Raw genomic sequence first — 9,736 nt, 5'->3', positions numbered from 1 at the left:
GTGACCGCCTGGCCCCGCCCCGGGCCCAAGCCGCGCGCGGCCCGCCCCCGCCGCCCTCCCATTGGGGGCCGCGCCGTTGTTGACCATATACGGTCAGGTACTACCAAGCCGCGGGCGGCGGTTGGCCGGCGTCACGCGTCACTCAACGCGCGCCGAACGCTCCGCAAACAAAGCGGGGCCTGATGGGAATCGTGGTCCGGACGGGGGCAGGGCGGCGGGACGGCGTGGTGAGCTGGAACTACAAGTCCCACCGGCGCCGCGCGGGCCGGGCCGCGCCGCCCCGCCCCGGGCGGCCGTGGGCGGGGCTGGGCGGGCGCCGTGAGTCAGTGCCCGGTAAACATTGGCGTGAGCCGCCGGCCCCGCCGTGCTGGCGGCGCCCTGAGGGCGGCGGGGGCCGGGGCCGGGGCCATGGACGAGCTCAAGCACCAGGTGATGATCAACCAGTTCGTGCTGGCGGCCGGATGCGCCGCCGACCAGGCCAAGCAGCTGCTGCAGGCGGCCCACTGGCAGTTCGAGGTGAGGCCGCCGCCCCGGTACCGGCCCCGGCTCCGGGCGGGCTCCCGCGTGGGGCATCTGAGTGAGGGTCGGGTAGCGTGGATCGGTGCCCGGTCCTGCGGACACGGCGCTGGCCCCAAGCCCACCCCGCCTCGCGGCGGTGGCGGCGGGGCGCGGGCCGGGCCCCCGGGGGTGCCCGGGGGAGCGTGGGCGCCACGCGGGGCGGGATTGGGAGGCCACGTTGCGCGGGGGGTGCGCATAGAGGGGCTCGCAGCCTGCCGGGGCCCCATGCCGGACCGCGGCCGGGCCGGGGCCGCCGAATCCTGCGAACCTTCCTGCTGTTTCCCCCCGCCCCCGCCCCAGCCCTCCCGCGTGGCCGTGGGCTGGAAAACCCCAGCGCAGCCTTTCCCACGGCCCTGCCCCGGGGAGTTTGAGTTCTCGGGCAGCCGTGGGAGAGGAGACTTTGTAGGTCAAAGCTTCTCTGGTTCCAGACGCCTTTTCCTCTCACTCGCGAGGGGGATACTCCGTGACATTGACAGGGGTTAACGCCGCGGGTGGGGCGGGAGGTGCCGGGGCAGCTCCCCGGTGCATTTCAGGGTGCTCAGCTCGTCCAGAGATCCCCGGACCTGAAGTGCGGGGAGCAAAGAGGCGTGCGGTGGCTGTCGCCAGTAAATTGCTTTCTAAATAGGATTTTTCCTTCGTTTCTGCCGCTCCCTAGGCTGGAGCTGATGGATTTGACGCTAATGGCACCTTGGTAATTGAAGTGTCTGTGCTGTGCTGCGGGAGCAGGTCTCAGTCAGGCCGGGGAGCAGGAGGCTCCGTTTGTAGCTGCTCCGTGGCTGGAACACCTCTGCTCGTGCCCGGGGACCGCGGGCGCTGCTGCCCGGGCTGTCCCGGGGCTGTTCCGTAACGGAACCGCGGCCCGATGGACCCGGCACGGCCGCCTTCCATCGCCGTGCGGGCACAGCGTTCCCGGATGCTCAGTCACGGGCCGGGAGCATCCCCGAGCGAGCCGTGCGTGGCCGGGCAGCGCGAGGGGCGCTTGCGGGGATGTGCAGGAGACCGGGCCGGCGATCCCCGCCGCCGTGCGCGGTGAACGGGAGCACCGCTGGCGTGGGATGAGTTGCATGTGTAACGTGCAGCGTTTGTTTACTAACACAGCCTGACAGTGGCCCTCTGGGACAGGCCGGATCCTCTTCCACCACCTCCGTGCGTGTCGCAGAAGAGCCGGGGAGGGATGGCGGAAGTTTTAACGTATGCTTTCAAAAGGCTTTTTTGCAGAACTTTGCCACCGTTTGGGGAGTTGCACAAGTACTAACAGCCGTCTGCTGTCGGCTGGGCACTCACATGACTCAGAGGAAGCTGGGCTGTAAACAAACGCTGCCGTTACCATGTTCCCACTCACTTTTGGTGCAACGGTCAGATAATTCCCTTTGCAAAATGGCCGCTGGGCACGGCTCCTTCTGGGAGCTGCGCTGGGGAGGGCTCACCTCCCGAGCACTCCAGCCTGCTCTCACCTCTGCTCTGGGGTACTCCCGAGGCTTTTGTTATTCAGTGCAGTACTCCTTTGCTGGCTGGTCTGCATCTGCAGTGAGTATAAATCGGGGGAGTTCAGGCAAGTTCAGTATGAGGGAAGGCAGCATAAATTAACCATCTCCTTGGAGTCAAAGCGCTGCTCCAGGGGCACGGCGTGAATTCAGTCAGCCTGCTTGTACCTGAGGGTTCTGCTCCTGCCTGTAAGGCCACCACGGGCAGAGGTGTTCTGCACAGGGGAGCCAGGCTAGCACAGTGGCCCAGTGACACACAGCAGGAGTTGTCCCAGCTCTATGCCTCTGTCCTGGCCAGGGCACTCCTGGCATCCATCTGCCCTGCCCAGGACCTTTCCTTTGTGGGCAAGTGTCCCTCTTGCTGCCTGTGACAGCCCCTGGGGTGTTCATCACCAACAGCAGGGAGAGGAGGCTGCTGTGGAGCACGGACAGCTTTGGGATGCTGGTGTTTTAGGACCACTTCCCTGGGCTTGGGTTGCTGTGAGGCTGGCTGCTCAGGGGCCATTGTGTGTAGGAAGATGGAGTGAAGGCCGCAGAGCGGGTTTGCTCTGTGTGCGTCTTTCCAGCCCTCATAGACCCAGAGTTTTTCTGGGGCAGAAGGAACGTGATCCAGGACAGTGAGCAGGGTGGGAGGTCAGGAAAACATTTGGGATATCGTCACCTTTGGCTGTGGTGTGAGCTGATCAGTCTGTCCCGTACTCAGAGGTTGACTAAGGAGCCCTTTTTTTTAATTTCATCTATCCCTGGGGAACAATGCAGTTCATGAGTAGGGTGTATATCACCTCTCCCACTCACTGTGACTCCACTCCTGTTTTCTAGGGACCCTGGGCAGGCTTTCTCCTGTTGTGCCCTGTTTAGTTTGCAGCTCTGTGGGCCCTTCCATGCTTCCAGGAATGGCTGCTGTGGGTGCCAGCTGAAATGGCACTGCCAGCCCAGCCCTCCAGCAGCTGGAGCAGTGCCATGGCTGATCCCAGGGGGAGGTTTACAGGCCCAGGAAAACAACCTGGAGTGTCTCTGGGTTAAGGCTGGCATTTGGCCTCCAGGGCCTGGCTTTCTGAGAGAAGCCAGGGAGAGCAACTCCTCCATGGCTGGAACTCAGCAGGTTACCAGGCAGACATTTCAGAATTTGCAGAGTCTCACATGAGGCTGGGCAGTGGATCAAGCTCCATCTCCGGTAGAAAGATATTTGGCTTTATGTGCTCATTACCCTTGGGGCTGTTTGGGAAGGATAAGAAGAAACTGCTTCTAAAAAAACCCACCCATTCCTTCCTTTTCCTAGTGCTAAGAGCCTCCGTTCAGTGTAGAGACGTTTTGTGTGGGGAACAAGAGGAGCAGGTGTCTGCCTTTGCTCACTGTGTCCATGGCTGGATTTCACTTCCTCTTATGTATTTATGTTTCATGAAGCCCCTTCCTTGGTAGTTTAAGGACAGGGTGGCCCCAGGGCTGCCCCTGCTGCTGGGTGCCCTGTGCTGGCAGAGCTCACACCTCCGGGGAGCCACCCTTTCTCTCTTTGAGTCACCACAGGTGTGTTTTGGCACCCTGGCATGGTCCCTGTGTGATCCCTCTCCTGTGAAACTCCTGGTCTTGTATCCTGGGAGGGGGTACAGTGGCCTGGTCACCTGCTGAGCATTGCCAGGCCATGGGTGTGGGGCTGCCCTGCTCCCACACAGCCCAGGGTGACACAGGCAATGGGGCCTTTAGTCCAGGGTCAGAGCTGAGCTGGGCTCGGGCTCCTTCTCCGAGGAGCCTTAATTGGCTTTGCTGTTACACCAGTCACCGTGACGCTGTCTGGAGCCCAGGTGGCATCAGTGGCTTTGGTTACATGTGTGTCCCTGGCCCCCCGTGGCACCAGGGGGACCATGAGGCCCTTGCTGGCTGGGGTGGGGCTCTGCAGGTCCCTTGGGAGGTGACTGCGGGTCCTGGGATTTGTGCTGGGCACGGGGGCTGTTCCTGCCATGCTTGAAAGGGGCAGATGGAGGGGCAGAGACATTGGTTTAGGCAGAGTGCTTCCTCTGCCCAGTCACAGCTTTCATCCCAGTACTGACAGGGATTGGTGGGCAGCTCCAGGGGACAGCAGGACCTTCTCTGCTCCTGTCTACCAGTGGCACAGTCCCAGATATGAGGCCGCTTGGAAAACAGGACACAGAGCAGATTCAATCAGCTTATGGTATCTGGCTGTGCCCACACCTCTGCCTGTGTTTCCCGTTTGTTGTTACCCCCTCTCTTATCAGGATCTGTCAGTGATAGGGCCTGTGGGTGTTGACGTCCGACCTCACCCAGGACGAAGGGTAATGTGGTGGTGGTGGGGGGCAGGTCTCACTGCCTCAGAAGTGTCTGTGTCTCTTTTGGACATTTCCTTAATTTAGAGCCGTGTGCTGTCCTGTCCAGAGCTCTCTCCAGGGCCACAGACCCTCTTCCTGCTGCATGGCCATGCTTGGGATCTGGTGGGTCCTGCCTGCGGGAGCTCAGGGCTCTGAGCTCACAGCATGGCCGGGTGCAGAGTTCAGGTGCTGTGTTATTAAATGCAGCTATTGCAGGGAAGAGCCTTGCCAGCCCAGCTATTGCACACTCCCCCCGAGGTCTGGGAGCTGCCAGACTCTGCAGCAGGAATTGCTTCCCCCACCCAGGTCTGGATCATTGTTTGCAGACATTGCTCTGGCTGCCACCTGGTCGTACCAATAGTTTTCTGTTGTTTAGCCAGGAAACCATAAACCCCTTTGTCTTCCCAGGGCCTGCCAGCCTGGATGCTTGGGGCAAAATTAGTTTTCCCACTGGATCAATGAGCTGAGCTGACTTGCATCCTGTCCCTGAGAATGACACAGGAGCATGTGGACACTGGGATGAGGAGTGTGTGTGGTGGCAGGACTGTGGCTGCTGCAGTTGGGTGAGGTTTGGTACAACCTCCCTGTGCTTTTTCTAGGCTTTTCTGCCTTTTTTTTCCACAGCAGCTAAGGTAACCCCAGTCTCTGGCTTTCAGGAAGGGAGCAGAGTTTTGGGTAATGTGGCAGTACCCAGCCACAGCCCGACATCTCACACCCTGGAGTGGAAACCTGAAGGCCCTGGGGAGAGGCCTGAAGGGGGCTTTTCCTTCAACCCGAACTGAATCCACAGCAATTCTCTTACATTTCCATCAAGTCTCATCTACAACTGAATCAAAACATTGTTTTCTAGCTCTGAATCAGTTGAGACCTGGCACAGAACAGGAGTCACCATCATGGAATCACAGAATGGTTTGGGTTGGAAGGGACCTTGAAGGTCATACGGTTCCATGGGATACATTCCACTACCCCAGGTTACTCCAAGCCCCATCCAACCTGGCCTTGGACACTTCAATGATGGGGCAGCCACAGCTTCTCTGGACACCCTGTACCAGGGCCTCACCACCCTCTGAGTGAAGAACTTTTCACCATTCCTGCATCAGCTCAGTGCTGTGCACCCCCAAACCTCCTGCTGCCTCTACACCTCCCAGACCTGGGCTGGATGTCTGCCCTCCTGACCATCCTGTTCCCCTGGCCTTCCCTATCTGCAACCCTACTTGTCCTCTCACATACCTGTGGCATGTGACATATTTACCAGACTAGTACTGGTTTTAACGGGAAGCTAAAAACAATGTCAGGCCTCATCCTGCTCTGTCTGCAACTGAATTGGAAATTTTCTGGCATATGGGGTGGGCACCTGCCCTGGGGATCTCCTGGTGGGAATATGTCCTGTTGAGGACATGCTTTTAACTGTTTCCTGCTGGGATTGGATTTGGTATCCTTTGTTTCCCTGCACACGGTGGTTGCAGAGTGTCATTGTGAGTTGTGAAACACCTGCTGGGGTCTGCCCCAGCAGTAGCTGCTTCTTGCAAGGATGGTGGTCCCAAATGCACATGGTTACCACCTGCGCTGGTGTGAGCAGATGGCAGGCGCAGGTCCCTGCCTGGGGACAGGGAGCAGCTGTGCCCTCAAGGCTCCCCAGGGCCTGCTTTGGATCATCTTTGGGGTCTAGTAGTGTGCAGGGGTGAGATGGGTGCTAGTTTGGGTGCTGGTGGGTGCCCAGTTTGGATGCAGGTAGTAACATCATCTTTCCTTTTTTTTTTTTTTTTTTCCTCTCCTTCCTTTCAGACTGCTCTCAGTGCTTTTTTCCAAGAAACAAATATCCCCTACAGCCACCACCATCAGATGGTAAGTGCTTTCCCAGCTCCCCAGCGCTCTCCCAGGGCAGAGCACCAGCTGGCGGGTGCTTCAGGCTGGAGCTCATGTCCAGCTCGCTGCTTCCCAGCTCCAGGAGTGCAGACAGGGAGGTCTGGCTGGGCACTGCCAGAGCTGCCTGCCAAGGAAGGTTTTCCTGGAGAGCAGCTGGTGGCATAGCCTGCCCTGTGCAGTGGGACAGCAGAGCCCTGCAGATGGTTTGGGGCTGCTCTTCTGAAAGGGATAGTCTGAGGGAGGACATTTTGGGCATAACCAATGGTCCACACCAGCCCAGCATAGCAGAGAGAGCCTGAAGGAGCCTGAAGCACTGACCTGTGTAAACACACTCACAGATAGATGGTGCTTCCCATCCTGCAGCAGCCACACACACAGGTCCTTGTGAGCTCACTGGAGTGAGCATATTCCTGGAGCTTGGTTCTGGTGCAGCGTGCAGAGTGTCTGGAGGTGTGTAAACACCCACACGTGGGTGCTGCCTGCCTCTGCTCTCTTCCAGCTGTCCCCAGACTCGGTCCCTTAACTTTCCTGCCCCACCAGCCTGTAGTCTGCTTGGGCAGATGTGTCTTAAGGATTTACTGGCTGCTGCAGCCTTGTTTGACTCTCCGGGACAATTGGGGATTTGGAGCACACAAACCACAGGTGCCCAGCAGGGCTGGAGTGTGCCCAGTCTCCTGAGGGGTGGGAGCTGAGCCTGAGCCTTGTGCCCACAGAGCCAGAAAGCTGCAGGCCCAGCGTGGCACCAGTGGGTTGTGGAGCACAGGGTGTCCTTGACTTAGCTGAGCACAGGGGGTCCTGTTTGGGTCCTCTGCCAGGAGCTCTTACAACAACGTGAGCCTTCAGTAGAGCTGCTCGTGGGCAGCACAGTCAGCAGAGCGCAGCTCTGGGGGCTCCATATGCCACAGCAGGGTGTCAGAGGGGTCTCGTGCCACTCCCTGGTGGGAGGCAGAAGATGGAGACTCCCCTGACCCCGTGTCTCCTTCCCACAGATGTGCACTCCTGCCAACACGCCGGCCACGCCGCCCAACTTCCCCGACGCCCTCACCATGTTCTCCCGCCTCAAGGCTTCCGAAAGCTTCAACAGCAGTAGCCCCGTGGCCTCCATGGCGACTTCCCCGCCACCCCCAGCCCCGCCGCTGCCCCAGCACGGGGCCTTCAACCCCGCCTGGCCCACGGCTTCTCCGCCCGGGCAGCAGCAGAGCATGTGGACTCCGGCCGCGCCGGCGCAGCCCGCGGGCTGGCCAGCCGCCGTCTCCCAGCAGGCCAGCGCAGAACAGAAGGCCAACGTGACCATGGAAGCAGAGAGATGAGGCCGCGGCAGAGAGCGGACGCAGTGGGGACCCCTGCGTATAAATATATATTTTTTTTTTCTCCCCCCCTCCCCAAAGAGGAGAGGAACTCTGCTGCCAGGGCGTCTGGCAGCCGCCGAGACACATGAGCAAATAGCTGCCTTGCATGGGTTTGGTTTGAAGTAGTTTTTACTTGTTCTCGAGCTGAATGGAGCTCCCCAGGGACAGCGGGAGGCTGCGTGGGATCGGTGCCGGCCTCTGCCTGGGACCCTGACGCTGCCAGACTCTTGGGGAGGGAGCACCCCCTCCTCTCTTGGGACACCGGAGTTTGCATGCCAGTGACATTTACAGAGGAGGTCCCTTCCTCAGGGTCCCCTGGGCCACCCCACCAGGCAGAATGAGTTGTGCCTGAGTGTTTCCCCCCATCCCTTGGCCCTGATCAACTGGGAGGGGGGCAGACACCCCATGAGGCTTGTTTTTTGTAAGGGGTGGAGAGAGCAGGGGCTGTTCCTGTACCACCACAGCCTCCACCCCGTACACACCGTCCTCGATGGTGATCAGGGCTGGGGGACACCAGCCCTTGGGGAGGCGTCTGGCCCCTCGCCTGGCCCCGAATGGGGAGCAGCGGGTGAGCACTGGTGGTCCGGCTGGGCCAGCACCCTCCCCTCAACCTCCTGGGATGGGGTTTGCCCCAGGGCTGTTTTGCATGACACAGTGTAACTCTAGAGACTGGGATCATTTTTAACCCCTCTGTTCTTTTCTCCCGGCGGCTGGAAGTCTCTCCGGATGCGCCGCAGCCGCTTGCAATACACGCTCTTCTGCTTTGAACCCAGTGTCTTTGCTTCGTTTGCAGCAGTGGTGGGATGCAGGCAAAGCTGTCCTGAGCCTGGAGTGTTTCAGGATCCCCTCTCCCAGTGGCTCAGTGCATTCCAGGAGAGCTGGCTGCATCTCCAGCTGCTCCAAGCACCCCTTTCCAGCTATGCGGTGACTGCCAGCTGCTTTTGGCCAGGTGCATCCAGGGCTCAGCCCCGGAAGCTCTGCCACATCAGCTGTGGTGTGAGACCCCAGCAGTCAGGGCTGTGCTGAGTCTTCAGGATCCCCTGTGACTTCTACAGGTCCTGGGTGTTTTGCTGTGACCTGGCTCCTATCCCCTCTTCCCCAGGTCCCTTGAAGATTGCTGTCCTGCCAGACCCTTTCTCAGTGAGGCTGTGCCCCTGCACTCCCCAGTCAATAATTAATTTCCGTCTCTTATTTGCGTTGCTAAAATAAACAGTGTAGGAGGGATGGTTTCATAGAGGGTGCCTCTTGGACAGCTTGGACAGGGCCTGGGAGCAAGGGCTGGAGCTGGAGCTGGCCCTTGTGAGCATCCCCGCATGGAGCTGTGCTGGAGCTGCCACCCTCAGTCCTGCCCCACTGAGATGAAATGGACCAAGCTGTTGGGCCCTGGAGCACGCCAGGGCTGTGCATCTTCTGTCCCAGCTGTGGGGAGCACATCCAGGCCAGTGTGGAGTCCTGCTGGGAGTGGGGATGGTTTGTGAGGAGGGGTGGTGCTGCACAAAGCTACCCAGGGCACACAGAGAAGGGATTTGTCCCCAGCCTTGAAGAGAGACAGCTGCCTGAGAAACACAGGTGAAGCTGTACAGAGACCTGGGTGGTGAGGAGGGGAATGTGCCTGTGACTGCCCCAGGGCCACCAGGAGAAGGACTGGAAAATCATGTGCCAGACCACAGACCTGGTCCTCTGATCAGACAGCTGATGGGGACATGGTGCAGCTGAAAGCTGTCAGACTCTGGATGCATCCCCAGGAGCTCAGGGACTGTGTAGGGGAGGCAACAGAGGAGGGAGCATGCCTGGCCTGTGGTGTTACCCATGGCAGTGGGTGCCATGGCAGTGTGACCCCAATTCCACCAGTCCCCCAAGGCCAAGGCAGCACAGCCTTGGTGTACATGCCCCTCCCCAGCCTCCCACGACCATTTCACAGCCCCCTGGCCAGTCCAGACACCTGTGAGCTTGGCACCGGCCCCACAGGAGCCTGCTTTGTCACCTGCAATGCATAAGGACAAACAGTCTTGCGTGGGGCACAACACTCTCAGCAGCTCCCTGGGGAATGCTCAGCAGCAGCATTGTCCACGTGGCAGGGCTGGTGGCCCAGTGGACACTCAGGACAGGCACCTGTGTGAGTACTTGGGGCTGCAGCACGTCCCTGTGGTGTGCCAGG

At 59.8% G+C, this 9,736-nt stretch overlaps 1 protein-coding gene across 1 annotated transcript; it reads left to right on the top strand.

The window, feature by feature from the left end:
* The first annotated feature begins 215 nt into the window (after nt 1-215).
* UBALD1 (UBA like domain containing 1) lies at nt 216-8,346 on the top strand. The gene is made up of 3 exons (XM_033074467.1): nt 216-516; nt 6,149-6,208; nt 7,219-8,346. Exons 1-3 carry the CDS (start codon nt 409-411, stop codon nt 7,537-7,539), a joined length of 489 nt encoding a protein of 162 aa, XP_032930358.1. The 5' UTR covers nt 216-408; the 3' UTR covers nt 7,540-8,346.
* Nucleotides 8,347-9,736: the final 1,390 nt, after the last annotated feature.

Source organism: Catharus ustulatus, chromosome 16 (genome assembly GCF_009819885.2).
Source record: "Catharus ustulatus isolate bCatUst1 chromosome 16, bCatUst1.pri.v2, whole genome shotgun sequence".
In the NCBI taxonomy this organism is placed as follows: domain Eukaryota; kingdom Metazoa; phylum Chordata; class Aves; order Passeriformes; family Turdidae; genus Catharus; species Catharus ustulatus.
The sequence above is the reverse complement of the archived record's forward strand: the minus strand, read 5'-3'. Positions and strand labels throughout refer to the sequence as shown.

Bases quoted from the DNA above. Each gene is read 5' to 3' on its own strand.
- UBALD1 (XM_033074467.1), top strand. From the start codon at position 409: ATGGACGAGCTCAAGCACCAGGTGATGATCAACCAGTTCGTGCTGGCG. The intron at 517-6,148 runs GTGAGGCCGCCG...CCTTCCTTTCAG, and splicing joins CGGCCCACTGGCAGTTCGAG to ACTGCTCTCAGTGCTTTTTT. The intron at 6,209-7,218 runs GTAAGTGCTTTC...TCCTTCCCACAG, and splicing joins ACAGCCACCACCATCAGATG to ATGTGCACTCCTGCCAACAC.